Source organism: Oryctolagus cuniculus, chromosome 1 (genome assembly GCF_964237555.1).
Source record: "Oryctolagus cuniculus chromosome 1, mOryCun1.1, whole genome shotgun sequence".
NCBI lineage: Eukaryota > Metazoa > Chordata > Mammalia > Lagomorpha > Leporidae > Oryctolagus > Oryctolagus cuniculus.
In genome coordinates, this window is record NC_091432.1 from 63,792,361 (window position 1) to 63,811,180 (window position 18,820).

The 18,820-nt window shown below is 44.2% G+C and overlaps 1 protein-coding gene across 3 annotated transcripts in view; it reads right to left on the reverse strand.

The window, feature by feature from the left end:
- CLPB (ClpB family mitochondrial disaggregase) overlaps positions 1-18,820 on the reverse strand; it is a 142,055-nt gene that overhangs the window by 72,694 nt on the left and 50,541 nt on the right. Inside the window, exons 4-6 of one of the 3 annotated variants that reach the window (XM_051822565.2) lie at positions 9,405-9,508; positions 4,813-5,010; positions 1,852-1,941 (exon numbers count right to left, since the gene is read on the reverse strand). In XM_051822565.2, the coding sequence (XP_051678525.2) occupies positions 1,852-1,941; positions 4,813-5,010; positions 9,405-9,508 (392 nt within the window). The remainder of the gene's footprint in view (positions 1-1,851; positions 1,942-4,812; positions 5,011-9,404; positions 9,509-18,820) is intronic. The other 2 variants (XM_002708715.5, XM_008264387.4) reach the window with 2 other exon arrangements.

An 18,820-nucleotide genomic window follows, 5' to 3' on the forward strand; every position in this document is an offset into this window, starting at 1 on the left:
CACTGTAAGTATCCAGGAATGTGACCCATTGCTGTGGCCTCTATGGGCTCATTATCACCTCTCCATGCTTCTGACGCCAGAAGGAATCAGTTCCTGCAGTACCCTCTCCTCTAGGACCTGCAAGGCACCTCTCCAGCTAATGGCTAGAGTCCAAGGGTCTTGGTGTGGCCCTGGTCTCCTAATGCTGCACCTTTACTGAGCCCTGTGTGGAACAAATCTGCTGTGTGGATGCGGCACCCAGACTAACACATGCTCCCTTACTGGCCTGAAATGTAATTCCTGTTTCCTGCTTCCATTATGGACACAGCACACCCCTTCTCTTCTCACACCCAACCTCACCCACCTAGCAGCCCTCCAGATAGCGATCCAAAACCACGCTAGACTTAGAAGCTCAAGTACCATTTTATTTCCTTGACTGCTTCCCAGACATTCTCTTCTCTGTGCTGACAGTCCTTGGTGTGTATGCCTGACTGGACCCTTGTCAAATACTATCTTGGTCATGTCTTCAATCTTTCTGACTACTAAGGACTGTTCTGGCTAGTATCTACATATGAATGATGCCTGGTATTTTCTCATTTTGATCCTTATAAAAGCCTATGGTGTAGAACAGATTATTCTTTATTGATGAGAAAATAAGCTCCGAGGGAAGAAGAATTGCCCAAGGTCTCACAGTTAGGTGATGTTCCAGCCAGTCTTTGGATTCCAAACAATATTTGGCTCTTGTAGGACGACAGTCTGCTACCACAGAAGAGCATCTGAAGGCTGTGCCAAGGCCTCTGACTGCAGCTGCATCAGAGGACGATGAGCACAACGATGATAATGATGCGTAAGCACAGACTGCACGAGCAGAGCTCCTTCTGTGTCCCAGGTTTTAGGTAAGGGAAAACTATTTCTGACTCTCCAATAACCTGCATTTCACACATAAGGAGTCAGAGCCTCTGAAGGTGTTGAAAATTGTTCTCACCATCACAGCTGTTAAGCTGTTCTTGAACGCCCACCACATCATGGCTCAAGCACATGGTCTCTCTAGGAGAGAAGCTTAAATTGGCAAAATAAGGTTTCTTTTCAGGAGGTAAAGTCCAGATGAGATTTTAAAAGCAGGTCAATCACAAGACCACCACGTTACTCAGACTGGGGACCTGCTGGAAATGCAAAATCCTGGGTCCCACATTAGACCTATGGAATAATCTCTAGGATTGGGGCTCAGGATTTTTTTTAAAAAGGAGTTTATTTGTTTTTTAGACTTATTTATTTGAAAGTCAGAATTATGGGGGAGGGGGATGGAGAGAAAGAGAGAGGGAGAGAGGGAGAGGTAAGGAGAGGGAAAGAGGTACCTTCCATCTGCTGGTTCACCCCCAAAATGGTCGCAATGGCTAGGGTCTAGGGCTGGCCCACACTGAAACCAGGAGCCAAGAACTTTATCTGGGTCTCCCACGTGGGTGCAGGGGCCCAAGAACTTGGGCCATCCTCTGCTGCTCTCCCAGACACATTAGCAGGGAGCTGGATCACAAGTGGAACAGCCGGGACACAAACCAGTGCCCATATGGGATGCCGGCACTACAGATGGTGGCTTTACCTGCTGCGCCACAGTACCGGCCCCCCAGGAGTCTGTTTTGACATGCTGTCAAGGAGATGTTTATTCCCTCTGGAGCCCCCGCAGTCCCATTTAAGTTTGTGTACTCTATGGGCACATGTGCTATCTGCGGGGACTGGGTATGACTGGGTATGCAGTGGTTAGCTTATACACTGGGTGGTTAACTTAGACTCAGTGGATGAGTTGGTAGTATGAGATTACTCTTGAGCATGTCCTTGGTGGGGGGAGAAATATAGTATATAGATCAGGTCCATTACCGCCAGCAGGGACTCCTAGCCACCTCCTGAACTCCAGGGCACTTGTCCACTGGTTTGTGACACGCCAGCTTGCACCGTCCTGTCCCCCATCTGAAGACACAGAGATGGGGTGATCAGCCACAGCAGGCCAGGACCTGCAGCCCCTGGAGCCATAGGAAAGGGGCACTTAGACTAGTGGGGTTGGCCCAGGTAGGTCTAACCTCGCAAGCCAGGTCCTCTACCTACAGAGGGCCCTATGCCAACCCAGCTTCGCACAACTCATCTTTATTCAGTCACCACTTGGAGCTGAGAAGAGAAGCTGATTTACAGCCTGTTCTGGCCACGTTTCTGCCGTGTTTTATTGTTTTAATTGTACATATGAGAGGCACTCAAGAGTGCTCGCTTGCATCTCTGACAGCCCCAGACACCCAATGTTTATAACAGTTACTTACAAGCAGCCAGCGGCATCCCCGGCTGGGCGACTTGTTTACTGTTACCACTGATTTAGTGCCTCCTCCACCTGAGGACTGGGCCCACCACCCACCAGCCAGCCACAAGTGGAACTCTCCTGGAGTGGACATGGGTGGGCTCAAGGCACAAAATGGGATAAGGTCAAGATTAGGAATGAGACGAGAGGCACAGCTTAGACCCTCACATGTCCCTCCACTGTTGTCCCATCTTTGTGCCTCTGCTCGGACTGTGTTCCCCCCTTAGAATGTCTTTTCTTTTTTCCTTTCCTCCCCCAAAATCTAGCTCAAATCCTACCTTAGAAGTACATTACTTGCTCTGATGGTGAGCCTTGAGTTTCTAGAACTACAGAAATCCCATGGTTGACTGAGACCTAGGAGGCCAGATAATTCAGTGCACCGGGTAGGAAGCCCCTTGATGGAATGCCTGGTGGGCAGACTTCAGCTCTGTTGGTACCCCTTGTGTGGTGAGTTGCTCAGTACCTCCTCAAGTGGCTCCTACCTCATGCAGAGAAATTCTTCAGTAAACAGTAAACCCACCTCTACAGAGAAATTCTTCAGTAAACAGCATCATGCTTTATACATATATGATTACCTCCAGTTACCCTAATAACCCTGTGAAATAGGTGTTGCTATTCCTAAGCCATAGATGAGAAAATTGTAGGACTTTAAGTCACTTGCTCAAGATCACACAACTAGTGTCAGAGCTTAGAAGAACCATGGCTGCCTGCACTGAAGCCCACCCTTTCTCCAGGACACCCTCGTGCCTCTGAAGATGCCATTCTGAGGACCTGAGCAAAAGGAAAGCAGAGTCAGGCCATCAAGACTTTCATACCCAGCATCCCTGGGTCACCTGCACCAGCAAGCCAGCCCTTTACCCAGAAACACCAGCTTTGACAAGAGTGGGAGACATGGGTGGGCACCGCAGCTCAATAGGCTAATCCTCCGCCTGAGGCGCTGGCACCCCGGGTTCTAGTCCCGGTTGGGGCACCGGATTCTGTCACGGTTGCTCCTCTTCCAGTCCAGCTCTCTGCTGTGGCCTGGGAAGGCAGTGGAGGATGGCCCAAGTGCTTGCCCTGTACCCGCATAGGAGACCAGGAAAAGCACCTGGCTCCTTGGCTTTGGATCAGCGTGGTGTGCCGGCCGCAGCGGCCATTGGGGGGTGAAACAACTGAAAAGGAGAGACCTCTCTCTCTCACTGTCCATTCTGCCTGTCAAAAAAAAAAAAAAAAAAAAAAAAAAGAGTGGGAGACATGAACACCCAGTGGAGTAAGCTTCTTCCTGTTAGGACCAATACTCACTAGGCTTGGAGCAACTGGTAACATAGTCTCGCCAAGGAGGGCAAAAAACTGCTTTCCTCCCTAGGCTGTGGGATGCCTTTCAGCTTCCTTGCCTGGTCCCTCACACCTTAAATGCTGGACCTCCCACTCTCTCACCTCAAATCCTATCCTTGGGCAATTTCAGTCACACCCATTGTTTAAATTCCCAAGTAAAAGCTGATGACTCCTAAATCCCTACCGCCTGCCAGACAACCTTGAATTCTAGTCTCCAACTGTTTGCCGAAAGCAGAAGCTGAGGTGTCAGCATGGGGATCTCTTTCCATCAATTTCTACATACAACTGAATATTTGACCTCCTCCTAATATCTCCTTAACATCTATTTCTTCCATCATTGAAGACCACCTTTAGCAATCCCCAGGAATTTAAGTTCATTTTGGAGAGTAACGCAGCTTCTCATCATATTCTCAAAGGAGTCCACCATCCTCAAAAGGTCAAGAACCATTGCTGTTCTCTTTCCTCCAATTTCCTCTTCCCCGTCAAAATGGTTCACTGAAACTGCAAACATGGAGGTCAGCACTGTAGTGCAGCGGGTTAAGCCACTGCAGTGCCAGTATCCCATATGGGCACCGGTTCAAGTCTTGGCTGTTCCACTTCCAATCCAGCTCCCTACTAATGGCCTGGGAAAGCAGTGGAAGATGGCCCAAATCCTTGGGCCCCTGCACCCATGTAGGAGACCTGGAAAAAGCTCCTGGCTTGAGCCTGGTCCAGCCCTGGCTGTTGCGGTCATTTGGGAAGTGAACCAGCAGATGAAACATCTCTCTCTCTCTCTCTGTTTCTCCTTGTCTCTGTAACTCTGCCTTTCAAATAAATAAGTAAATCTTGAAAAAAAAAAAAATGTAAACGTGAATTCAACATTCCCTTGTTTAATATCCTTTAATGGCATTCAGAATATAACCTGAGCCCCTACAACTGCCTCTGAGGGCCCTCCCAAATGTGCCGTTCTTCTCTGACATTTCTTCTTATCCTCAAAACCATGGCTGATGGGGCCACCTGCCCTCATTCCTCATTCCACATTCTCCAAAGCTACTGTTCTCTCTGCCTGGAAGGTACATCCCTCTAATTCACACATCTCATATATCACATATCTCTTGATTTTCACGGTACTTATAAAACAGACAAAGGATGTATTATTTGGGGTTAGGGGGGTCTTGCCATGATCACAAATGCCAACATACCACCTTCCTTCAATACTCTGTACACTTTGCCACTGACTTTATGCTCCAATGATGAAGGTGTGTCAGACTTTCTTGAGCTTATGACTTCCCTGTGAATCTGCGTAGTTGTATTCTGGGTAAGAGGGTTGTATCTTCTACTCAATCCTCCACATCCACACCCACAAGTCAGGACCTTCTCATGAAAATGCCAATCCAATCCTAAGAGCAGAGAACCACACACGCTTTTATTCCTGCCTAGTTTAATCAAGAAGAATGATACAGAGCTGGGTACAGTAACTTGCACACAGTAGGCATTCAGTAAATATACATTGAATGGATGTCAAATAAAAAAAAGAACGAAGTATCCTTATTTCAAAAAAGGAAAGAGGAACATAGTCAAGGTGGCACTAAATCAGGGCTTAGGCTGGTAAGAAGTGAGGAGATCCACAAGATGATTCTAAGAGTCAGGAAGCAGAGCACACAAAGTTGAGGCAAAGTACATCTGGGCTGATCACCCTTAAAAATAAGACCAGTGGCCAGAAAACCGGCACACAAAATAGCCCGAAGTTAGAAAGAAAGCAAAGGTTCAGAGAGATGTAGATCTTGGAAACTGTAGCGTGTGTTTGTTGATGATTCCTGAAAAAAATTCTCAAATGTGTTTTTTTTTTTTTTGTAATTATTCTTAAATACTTAGGAGATTACTGGATACCAGTATGGGTTCCTTAAGACATCAACATGCCCAAATAACCTAATTACATTAAAGAAAGGGTAACTGGGCACGTACACACACACACACACACACACAGTGAGAGACACGGGCCAGGTGCATTTTTATTTTGGCAACAAATCTGAGATAATCTCTTAACAATTTAGCGACAAGAATGAATACACAGGAGGGAAAGGAATAAAGTCTGGTGGGTTTATAGCTGTCAGGGCTGAATAATACATTAGAACTATCCTGCATCATGTACTCCAGTACTCTGTATTTCACAGAGTCTTTATACACATTTTAATCAACGTACACAATGGCAGGGATCCTGTCTATCCCACTAGGGCCTAAAACTTGCCTGAAACACAGGAATATGATTAATACATGATTTTGAATAAATAACTGAAGCTGCAGAAAGCCTAATCACTGAATTTACAAATGATACAAAATAAGAGATAGTTAATATTTTTACCTTTATATCACAAGAGAAATGATAGCCTTTTTTTTTTAAAAGATTTATTTATTTGAAAGACAGTTATAGAGGAGGCAGAGAGAAAGAGAGAGAGAAGAGAGTCAGTTCTTCCATCTGCTGGTTCACTCCCCAGATGCTGCAATGGCTAGAGCTGCATCGATCTGAAGCCAGGAGCCAGGAGGCTCCTCTGGGTCACCACATAGGTGCAGGGGCCCAAGGACTTGGACCATCTTCCACCAATTTCCCAGGTCATAGTAGAGGGCTGGATCAGAAGAGGAGCAGCTGGGACTCAAACCAGTGCCCATATGGTATGCTGGCCCTGAAATGGCAGCTTCAACCACTGTGCCACAGCACAGGCCCCATGATTGCCTTTTCCAATATTTTTGTTTCCTCTCTATCTATATACCTACCTGTCTAGAATGCTGACTGGCTGGCATGAGAGTTAAAAATAATTCAGAGGGGCCATGAAGTAGGCTAAGCTTCTGCCTGCGGTGCTGACATCCCATATCGGCGCTGGTTTGTGTCCTGGCTGCTCCTCTTCCAATCCAGCTCTTTGCTTATGGCCTGGGAAAGCAGTGGAACATGGCCCAAGTACTTGGGTCCCTGTACCCATATGGGAGACATGGAAAAAGCAGATGGCTCCTGGCTTTGGATCAGCACAGCTCCAGCCATTGTGGTCATTTGGGTAGTGAACCAGTGGATGAAAGACCTTTCTGTTTCTCCCTCTCTCCGTCTATAACTCTGCCTCTCAAACAAATGAAATCTTGAAAAAAAAAAAAAAAGAATTCAGAAGTTGATCAAAAGCCAATCAGCGGGGCTGGTGTAGTGACACAGTGGGTAAAGCCACAGCCTGTGACACTGGCATCCCATATTGGTGCTGGTTCATGTCCTGGCTGCTCCACTTCCGATTCATCTCCTCAGTAGTGGCCTAGGAAAAGCAGTGGAAGAAGGCCCAAGTGTTTGGGCCCCTGCAACGTTCGTGGGAGCTTTGGACTTGACCCAGCCTTGGCTGTTGTAGTCAACAGGGGAGTGAAAAAGCAGATGGAAGATCTATCTCTCCCTCTGTAACTCTTTCAAAATAAATAACAAATTCTTTTAAAAAATAATGATAAAAACAACCAAACAAAAACAGCAAGAAAGGGAAAAAATGAGGAAATGATCTAGAACAGTACTGACAAACTATAGTCTATCAGCTAAATCCAGGGTGTTGCCTATTTTGTAAATAACGTTTATTGATTGGCTGGTGTTGTGGCCTAGCCGCCTGCAATGTTAGCATCCCATTTGTGTGCTGAGTCCCAGATGCTTCATTGCCAACCCAACTCCCTGCTAATGGCCTGGGAAAAGCAGTAGAAGATGGCCCAAGTACTTGGGACCCTGCCAGCCATGAAGGAGACCCAGAAGAAGCTCCTGGCTCCTGGCTTTGGCCCCAGCCATTGCAGCCATCTGGGGAGCGAACCAGTAGATGGAAGATCTATCTCTCCCACTCTCTGTGTAACACTGACTTTCAAATAAATAAATATCCCTGAAAAATAAAATTTTAATGAAACACATCCAAGCCCACTCATTTGAGTACTGCCTATAAGTTGCTTTCGCAGTATAATGGCTGAGCTGAACAGTTATAACTGAGACTTAATGGCCTACAAAGGTTTAAAATGTTTACTTTTTGACACTTTCTAGATAGGTTTTGCTGGCCACCAATCTAGAATGTTCAATATGAGTATCAACTTGGAAAGAATCATTAGGACACAAAGTTAAAACTTTGTAGGAAGCAGAGTGTCAGCAGAAGCTGGACTAGATGGCTTCATAGCGCTGAGATTGTGTGAAATCAAAAGTAAGTACTGAGCCCTGGCAGGACCCTGAGAGCAGTGACAGCACTCATGGAGAATCCCCTCCCTCCTTCCCGGCCCCAGCTTCTTAGCAATGCTCCTTGCTTGTTGGTGACAGCACACGAACATTAGGCAGAATGAAGAGTGGTGATGCTGTGTCTGAGTGAGGAGAAAACAGCACATAAGCTGAGTCCCCCCAGTTCAGATTGCAAATAGAGGGCAAGTCTGACAGTCCTCGGGTTCTCTTCTGTCTGAAACATAAAGTGACTAAATTCCCCCAGCTCAGGGGAATCCCAGGAGTATAGGCCATGGCCTGCACAGGAAATAGTCAGCTGAGGAGGACAGGAAAGACGTGGGCAGATGAGAGTTCAAATAACCTCAGCAGAGGCAAAGAATTAGAGAACATTCCCAAGAGCAGCTGAGGGTAGGCTGGAACTACTGCCCAGGACAGGCAAACATCTGTGATGGATCTGGCCTCAGCAATGGAGCTGTAATAGCTGGGCTCCAGCAGAGAGAGGCGGAGAGGCAGCGCGAGGGCAGCCTCACACTTCCCTTGGGCAGCAGTTCTCTGATGACCTGGGCATTCCCCCTGTGCCACTGAGCTGAGAAACCTCCCTGGGGCAGCAGCAACACCTCCACTCTGGGTTATCACATACCCGTGGTGGCCTGGCAGGCCCCCTCAGAGCTCCCATGCGGAGTGCACAGCTCCTCTCAGCTCAGTCCCCTCCAGAGTCAGTATTATGAACCACAATGCTGTCAGCAAAGCTATACATCCTCCTGGCACTACTGCTCAGCTGGTAACCTCAGAGGAATCTCAGCCTCTGTGAATGGCCCAGGACCATGGGCTGGCAATGCGAACCATCTGGACAAGTGAAAACTCAAACACAGAATATTCCCTCTGCATTTAGCCAAACAACCCTGCTTAATTCTCAACTCTACTTTGGAAGAAGCACTCACTAAAGGCAACACGGATTGACTTGCCCAAGTACTCTCCAGCAGATGGTGACCAAGCCCTGTGACAGGTGCAACAGCCTCTTCGGAAGTCCAAACATCACCCATACAACATCCCAGAAGAGGCACTGATGGTGATCCCATTTTATAAGAAGAGACACCAAGGCACAGAGAAATGTCACTGCTTGTCCTGAATTTTACAGTAACTCGAGGGGCCAGTCCCAGAGACAGGATTGTATTTTTTATCTAGGAACAGGGGAAAAGCAGCATTCAGAGTAGTGTACAGGGACTTCTGAGGCTGAGGAAACCACTGAGACAACTTCTAGTTCAGGGGCACAGTCAATCTGCAGGCAACAGAAAAGAACAAATGCACATTCTATGCAGTTGCCTCAATTATTTTCTTGAAACCCACTCCATTGTCCATCTACTCATCCGAGGCTCCACAGGCCAAGGTGCTTTTGGGAGAACATGGTTGAAATATCCTCCATTTTATTAAGTATTGGTATCAGGCCTCTATTTTGTTCCCCAAGACTTCTGCAGTGACATAAATTACAGAACCAGAGATAAAGGACTTCCAACTCTGAGTTGCTAGTAGAGCAAGGCTGGTGGCAGTGACAGAGGAAAGCACACAGAGCAGCTGGGTGGCCTGGCTTACCTTCCAAAGAATGGATTCCCTGCTCCTTAGCAGTCTTGTAAACACTGCTGAAATCATCCCCAAGGTTTGGGTCAGCCCCCGCAGCAAGCAGAATCTGCACCACACTGGAAGAAAGAGAACAGTGTCAAAAACAGGAAAGTTGCAGGGAGTAGAGACCCGGATATGGAAGCAGGTTTGAGGACTGATTTGTTTCTGTCCATGTGAGTGACAACATGGCAAAGAATGTCAGCTCTGCAAGTGTAAAACACAGGGTAGGGGCAGGTGCTGTAGCACAGCAGGTAAAGCTGCTACCTCCAGTGCCAGCATCCCACATGGGCACTGGTTCAAGTCCCACCTGCTCCACTTCCGATCCAGCTCTCTGCTATGGCCTGGGAAAGCAGCAGAAGACAGCTCAAGTCCTACACCCATGTGGGAAGACCTGCAGGAGGCTCCTGGCTCTGGATTGGTGCAGCTCCAGCCGTTGTGGTCAATTGGGGAGTGAATCAGCAGATGGAAGACCTCTCTCTTTCTCTCTGCCTTTCTCTCTCTGTGTAACTCTTTCAAATAAATAAATAAATCTTAAAAAAAAAAAAAAAAGACAGGGTAGGACAGCAGGTTCTGAAAGTTATCAGCTCAGAGGCTTGGGACAAGTTACTTAACACCTTTGTAAGGCCCAGCTTCCACAACTGTAAAATAATACATAGTTTACTCAGTAACCATTATCAGATGCCTACGATGCTCTACATTGTTCTAGAATGTCTCTGCCCTCATAGAGATGGCAGTCTGTTTGGAAGAACAACAATTAAGCCAGCTTCAAACTCTAGACTGGTCCCCATGGTTCCAGGCTCAAGTGAGTTCAAGACTCAAGTCCAGCCGGTGCCGCGGCTCAATAGGCTAATCCTCTGCCTGTGGTGCCGGCACACTGGGTTTTAGTCCCAGTCGGGGCGCCGGATTCTGTCCCGGTTGTCCCTCTTCAGGCCAGCTCTCTGCTGTGGCCCGGGAGTGCAGTGGAGGATGGCCCAAGTGCTTGGGCCCTGCACCCGCATGGGAGAAGCAGGAGAAGCACCTGGCTCCTGGCTTTGGATCAGTGCAGTGCACCGGCCGCAGCGTGCCAGCCATTGGAGGGTGAACCAATGGCAAAAGGAAGACCTTTCTGTCTCTGTCTACTCTGCCTGTCAAAAAAAAAAAAAAAAAAAAAAAGAAGACTCAAGCCCAGTCCTTTAGACTCCACTGCTAGGCCAGTCCTGGTAGACAAAGGCTCTGAGACGACACTTGTAGGCTCGGGCTCAGGGCCAGTTCTCAAATACCTAGGACCCAGGCTCAGACCCTATGGACTCAGAGCCTAAGCCTGTTCCAGTGGACTGAGACACATCCCAGTGCCTGGCTATCTCTTGCAGATTCAGGCTCAAGGCCTATCCTTGACTCAGGGTATTCAGGCTGGCCCTTAATTCAGGCTGCCACTCCCAAACAACAGGTCAACCCCAGTGCATCCAGGCTCCAGGCTCCGGGCACCAGACCAGCCAGCCCCAGGACTCTAGCAGCAAGTTTACCCATGGACCACATAAGATGATCTGCACAGAATCGTTGGATGGGCTGATTAGTGTGAATGACTTTTCCAAACAAAGCCAATCTGCAAAGACTAGAACAAGTCCCTTCTTCAAACATGCAGACATCCAACACACAGTCACAATCAATAACAGAGAAACAGGACTACACCAAAGGAGCACAATAAAGTATCAGTATCCAACCAACCCTAAAGATGTAGAGATTCATGACCCAGCTAAGAAAGAATTCAAAATAATTGCTTCAAGGGAGCTCAGCAAACACCAAGAAACCACAGAGAAATAATTCAACAAAATCAGGAAAATAATGACTGAAACCAGAAATTTAACAGAGAGAAAGAAATTACTATTTAAAAAAATCAGACAAATTTGGGGGCATAAAAATACAATGACTGAACTGAAAAAATGCAATAGAGATCATCACAGCAGGAATGATCAAACAAGATAAATCAGTGCTTTCAAAGATAGGTTATTTAACAATATACAATCAGAGGAGAAAAACAGGGAAAAAATGAAGGAGGTTCACAGAATTTAAGGGACAGCATCAAAAAGATGTTTGAGTTACAGAAGTTCAAGGAGAGACAACAAGGTAGGAAGTTTATTTAAGGAAATAGTAGCAGAATATCTTCTAATTCTGGAGAAAAAATAAAATATCCAGATACAGGAAGGTCAAAGACCTCCAATCAGATTCAAGCCAAATAAGATTCGACCAAGGGGCTGGTGCTGTGGTGAAGTAGGCTGTGGCGCCGATATGTGTCCTGGCTGCTCCTCTTCCAATGCAGCTCTGCTTATGGTCTGGGAAAGCAGTGGAAGATGGCCTCTGCACCCACATGGGAGACGCAGAAGAAGCTCCTGGCTTCAGATGGGCCCAGCTCCAGCTGTTGTGGCTGTCTGGGGAATGAACCAGCAGATGAAAGACCTCTCTCTCTGTCTATCCTTCTGTCTGTAACTCTACCTCTCAAATAAATAATTAAAAGATTCTACCAAGATATACTATAATCAAATTGTCAAAAATCAAAGACAGAAATAGGATCTTGCAAGCAATAAACAACCAAATAATATATAAGGGAGTTCTATCTAAGCTAACAGATTACTCAGTAGAAAGCTTACAGGCCAGAAGCAAGATGATCTGAAGTGCTGCCAACCAAGAATATTGTACCCAGCAAAGCTATCCTTCAAAATAAAGAAAAGATAAAGACTTTCCCAGACAGACAAAAGCTAGGTAAGTTGATCATCACTAGATCTATTCTTACAAGAAATGCTAAAGGGAGTTTTTCAAGCTGAAAAAAAAAAAAAAAGGATATAAACAAGCAACACAAAAACATACAGGGGCCAATGCTGTGGGAGGCGGGTGAGGCCGCCTCCTGCAGTGCCAGCATCCCACGTGGGTGCTGGTTCGAGTCCTGGCTGCTCCACTTCTGACCCAGCTCTCTGCTATGGCCTGTGAAAGTAGTATATGATGGCCCAAGTTCTTGGGCCCCTTCACCCACATGGGAGACCTGGAAGAGGCACCTGGCTCCAGATTGGCTCAGCTCCAGCCAGTGTGGGCATTTGGAGAATGAAGCAGCAGATAGAAGACTTCTCTTTTTTTTTTTTCTCTCTCTCTCTGGCTTGCTCGCTCTTGCTCTCTTTGCCTCTGCCTCTCTAACTCTGCCTTTCAAATAAATAAGTCTTTAAAGAAAAAAATATATAAAAGTATGAAATTCACTGGTATAAGTACACAAATTCAAAATATTCTAATAGTGGTATACATATTACAACCTTAGTATGAAGGTTACAAATATAAAAAATAATAGCTACAATTGTTTAAGGGATACATAAAATAAAAAGATTCAGGGACAAGTATTGAACATAGTGGCAGAGATACCACTTGGGATGCCTTCATCCCATCAAAGTGTCAGTGTTCAAGTTCCGACTCTGCTTCAATTCCAGCTTCCTGCTACTGTGTACCTTGGCGGGGAACAGTGGATGGATTGTTCAAGTGGCTGGGTTCCTACCACCCATATGAAAGACCCTGTTTCCAGCTCCTGGCTTTGGCCTGACTCAGTCCCAGCTGTTGTATTTGGGGAATCCATCAGTAAATGGAGAAATTCTGTCTCTGTTTCTCTCTCTACCTTTCAGAAACAACAATAACAACAAAGATATAAAGTGTGACAAAAAAATCAAATGTGGGCTTATGTGGAAAAAAGTTATATGTAACTTTTTATGTTACATAAAAAAGATGTTTTATGTAAGCCTCAAAGTAAGCACAAAGCAAAAACTTACAGTAGATATAAAAAGACGAAATGTAAGGAATCAAAGTGTACCACTAAAGAAAAACACCAAATCATAAAGGAATACAGCAAGAAAAGAAACAAAAGATGTACAAAGCAACCAAAAAATAATTAACAAAATGGCAAGAATAAGCCCTTACCTATCAATAATTATCTTGAGTAGAAGTGGATTAAATTCTCTAACAGAAAGACATAATAGTTGAATGGATAAAAAATAATCTAACTAAATGTTGCCAACATGACTCATTTTACCTAAAGAATACATAGACTGAAAATGAAAGGACAGAGGAAAATATACTTCATTCAAACAGAAACCAAAGGAGAACACAAGTAGCTATACTTACTAGATAAAATGCAAGGATACACCAAAAAGTTCATAGAAAAATGGAGTTTATTTTGCTGCAAAATATTTTAGAAATCTATATGCAGTTTTTTCATAATACATATTTTCCATGGACTTTTTGACAAACCTTTGTATACATGGATTTCAAAAAAAATTTGTACCAAAATAAACTTATATTTTAATTCTATTTGCCATAAATGTTTGAAGTAACCTTATAGATTTTCATTCAAAAACTGTAAAATGAGACAAAGGAGGTCAATGAAAAAGGGGTCAATTCATTAAGAGGATTTAACAATCATAAATATATATGCACCCAACATCAGAACACTTAAATAAAGCAACTATGAAGATATGAAAGGAGAAAGAGACTGTAATAAGAGGTACAGTACCAGCAGGCAACCTCAATTTTATACTTTCAGCAAAGGCCAGATGATCCAGAGAGAAAACCAGATAGGAAATACTGAACCTATTTTAGACCAAATGGACCTAGCAGGCACATCCACGACACCCCATCCAACAGCAGTAACACACATTCTTCTCAAGCATACATAAAATATTATACAGAATGGATCACGTGTTAGGCTGCAAAATAAACCTTATCAAATTTAAGAAGGCTAAATCATACCAAGTATCTTTTCTGACTATAACTGTATGAAACCAGAAATCAACAGTGGGAGGAATTTTGGAAAATTCACATATATATGGAAATTAGCAACATGCTCTTGAACTAATGGATCAATGAAGAAATTAAAAGAGAAATTGAAAAATATATGAGACAAATGAAAATGGACACATAACATATCAAAAAAAAATTTTTTTTTAATTTATTTAGTTGAAAAACAGAGTTGCGGGGGGGTGGTGAGGGAGAGTGGGAGAGAGAAAACGAGCTCTTCCATCCGCTGGTACACTTCCCAAATGGCTGCCAGAGCTGGGCCAAGCCAAAGTCAGGAGCCAGGAGCTTCTTCCAGATCTCCCACATGGGTGGCAGAGGGCCAAGCACTTGGGCCATCTTCTGTTGCTTTTCCCAGGCCAGAGAGGAGCTGGATGGGAAGTGGAGTGGCTGGGACACAAACTGGCACCCATATAGGATGGTGGTGTTGCAGGTGTTGGTTTTACCCTCTACACTACTATGCAGGCCCAACATATAAAAATTTATGAGTTGCAGCAAAACTAGTTCAAAGAGGGAAGTTTATAATGATAAATGCCTTCATCAAAAAAGAAGAAAGATATCAGACAAGGTAATATTACACCTCAAGGAACTAAAAAAAAATAACCTGAGCCCAAAGTTAGAAGGAAGGAAATATAAGATATTAGGGCAAAAGTAAATGAAAGACAAACTAGAAACTCAACAGAAAAAATCAATAAAACTAAGAGTTTGTTTTCTGAAAATAAAATAAAATTGATAAGCCTTTAGCTAGACTAAGAAAAAAGAGAAGATTCAAATAAAATCAGATATGAAACAGGAGACCTTATACATCTGTTATCATAGAAATACAAACGATCATGAGAGACTACTATGAACAAATTGGATAACCCAGAAGAAATGGATAAATTCTTTTTTTTTTTTTTTTTTTTTGACAGGCAGAGTTAAACAGTGAGAGAGAGAGACAGAGAGAAAGGTCTTCCTTCCGTTGGTTCACCCCCCAAATGGCCACCACGGCCGGTGCGCTGCGCCGATCCGAAGCCAGGAGCCAGGTGCTTCTCCTGGTCTCCCATGGGGTGCAGGGCCCAAGCACTTGAGCCATCCCCTACTGCCTTCCGGGGCCACAGCAGAGAGCTGGACTGGAAGAGGAGCAACCTGGACAGAATCTGGCGCCCCAACCAGGACTAGAACCCGGGGTGCCAGCGCTGCTGGCGGAGGATTAGCCAAGTGAGCCACGGTGCCAGCCAGAAATGGATAAATTCTTAAACACACACAATTTAAGAATTAAATCTGAACAGACCAATAATTAGTAAGGAGATTTGAATGGGTAATAAAGTCTCCCATAAAAGAAAAGTCCAGGGGTCCGGCGCTGTGTAGTAGTAGGTTAAGCGTCCACCTGCAGTGGCAGCATCACATATGGGTGCTGGATTGAGTACCAGTTGCTCCACTTCCTATCCAGCTCCCTACTAATGGCCTAAGTAAGCAGCAGGGAATGGCTTAAGTAAGCAGCAGGGAATGGCCCAAGTGCTTGGGCCCCTGTACCCACGTGGGAGACCTGGAGGAAGCTCCTGGCTCCTGGCTCTGGATTGGCCCAGCTCCAGCCATTGGAGCCACTGCGGGGTGAACCAGTGGATAGAAGACAGCTCTAACTCTGCCTTTCAAATACATAAATATATCTAAAAAACAAACAAACAAAAAACACCTCCAGAATCTCATGGCATCATTGCTGAATTCTACCAAACATTTAAAGAAATAACACTAATCCTTCTTAAACTAATCTAAAAAATTTCAGTAAGGGGGAACACTTCCAAACTCATTTAGAAGGCCAGCAATGTTCTGATACTAAAGTCAGACAATGCCACTACATGAAAAGAAATTTATAGGCTGGGATTGGCATTGTGCTACAGTTGATTAAGCTGTGGTCTTTGATGCTGGCATCCCATATGGGAGTGCCACTTCGAGTCCCAGCTGCTCTGCTTTTGATCCAGCTCCTTGTTAACGTGCTTGGGAGAGCAGTGGAAGATGGCCTAAGTACTTGGGTCCCTGCCAACCACACAGGCGAAATGGATGGAGTTCCAGGCTCTTGGCTTTGGCCTGGCTCAGTCCTGGCCATTATAGACATTTGGGGAGTGAACTGGGGGATGGAAGAGCTCTTACTATCACTTGGCCTTTCAAATAAATAAAATAAATCTTAAAAAAAGAGAAATTTATAGGCTAACATATTTCATAAGCAGATGTGAAAATCCCCCATAAAATGCTAGCAAACTAAATTCAACAGCTCATTAATAGGACCATTCACTATGATCACGTGGGATTTCTCCTAGGGAAGCAAGGATGGCCCAACATTCAAAAATCTATAAGTATGGTATACTACGATGACAGAATATAGGAAAAAGCTGTATGATCATCCCAATAGATGAAGAAAAAGTGATGATAACATTTAACACCATTTCGTGATTAAAAAAAGAGAAGGAATGTCCATCAAAACAATTGTGGTCATATATGACAAACACACAGTAAAAATATTCAAAGGTGAAAAATTAAAAGTTTTTCCTCTAAGATCAGGAAGAAGATGAGGATGCTCACGCTTCCTATCTCTTCTATATAGTACTGGAAGGCTTAGCTACAGCAATTAGGTGAGAGAAAGAAACAAAAGGCATCCATAAGGAAAGAGAAGTTAAAGTGTTCACATTTACAGACTACATGATCTTATACTTGAAACCCTGAAGACTCCACTGTGGTGGAATGAGAAGGCCATGCCAAGATGGCCGCTGACAGTGGAGTCTGCCTGGCAACAGGCTGTGATTGGATGGCTTCAGAAACTGCCTGGCAACAGGGTGTGACTGGTTAAGGCACAGACAGCCCCTTGAACGGATTGGCTGCCTTGGCAATATAAGCTGTTGTAGCAACTGAAATAAATGAGTCTGCAGGCTGCTTGCCTCAGGCCTGCTTTCACCCGACTCCCAGGGTCCGTGTGGTGACTCCACGCCTCTTGCCCCCACCACGCTCCTCCTCCCAGAAAAGAATCCACTGCAACACTCCACCACAAAACAAAGCAAAACAAAACAAAAAAACAAAACAAAAAACAACAACAAGCAAACCAAACCAAACAAAAAACAAACAAAACCCTCAACTTGTTAGAACTAACAAATCAAAGTTGCAGGATACAAAATCAACATACAAACAGCAGTAGTGTTTCTATACTTATCAACAATTTTTAAGAGAAAGCAAGAAAATAATCAGATTTAGAATAGCTACAGAAGAAAAACTAAAGCACAAGAATAAACTGAATAAAGGGACGGGAAAGACATGTACATTCAAAATTACAAAATAATGAAGAAAGAAATAAATGAAAAGACATCATCTGGCATTCACAGATTGGAAGAATTAATAAAATGTTGATACTACCCTAAGTAATCTACACATTCAATGAAATCCTTATCAAAATTTCCAGGACATTTCTCACAGAAATAAACAAAAATCCTAAAATTTATATGGAGCCACAAAAGACCTGAAACAGCCAAAGCAGTCTTGAGCAAACAAGAACAAAGCTGGAAGCATCACACTACCTGACTTCAAAACATGCTACAAAGCTATAATAAAAAACAAAGCATGGCACTGGCATGAATACAGCCACAGAGACCCACTGGATAGAAAAGAGCACCCAGAAAGAAACCCACTCATCTGTGGTCATTGAATTTCAAGAGATGCCAAGAACACACAATGGGGAGTAGACAGTCTGCAACATATGCTGCTGGGATAACTAAGTACCACATACAGAAGGACGCTCTCACACTGAATACAGAAGCCAACTAGAAATGCACTGAAGACTTCAATGTCATAGAACTACAAAACTATTAGAAGAAAATGTAGGGGAAAAGCCCTGTCACACTGCTTTGGAATCTTATTTAAAGGATGACTGCCCAAAGATGAAAACAGACAAAAGGTATTACATCAAGTTAAAATGCTTCTGCACAGCAAAGAAAATAATTAACAGAATTCTAGGAAAAAAACCCATGGAGTGGGAGAAAATATTTGCAAACAATATATCTAGGAGGTAAAAGTCAAACTATATAAGGAGCCCAAGCAAATCAATAGTAAGAACAGCAATGTTGTTAAAAACAAGCAAAATACTGCATTTCTCAGAAGAAGACATACAAATGGCTAACATGCTTATGAAAAATATCACTATCAGGAAAACGAAAATTAAAATCATAGTAAGATACCACTTCACCCCAGTTAGGACCCCACTATACCACAGTGCCAGCCCCATGGATGCATATTTTTAAGTACAAATGTATGTACATGTATATATGGATCATATATAAATTTTCTCTCTAAACACACAGACATTCCCTTCCATGTGCTAGGTATTTGCCTTCAACAGTTTTTAAAACTAATATTGTAGTTTTTTTTTTTTTTTAAGATTTATTTATTTGAAACAGAGTTAGAGAGGGCAAGCGAGCTCTTCCATTTGCAAGTTCACTTCCCATATAGCTGTAACAGCCAAGGTTGGGCCAGGCTGAAGCCAGAAGCCAAAAAATTCATCTGGATCTACCACACGGGTGCAGGGCCCCAGGACCACTTCTGCTGCTTTCCCTGGCACATCAGCATGG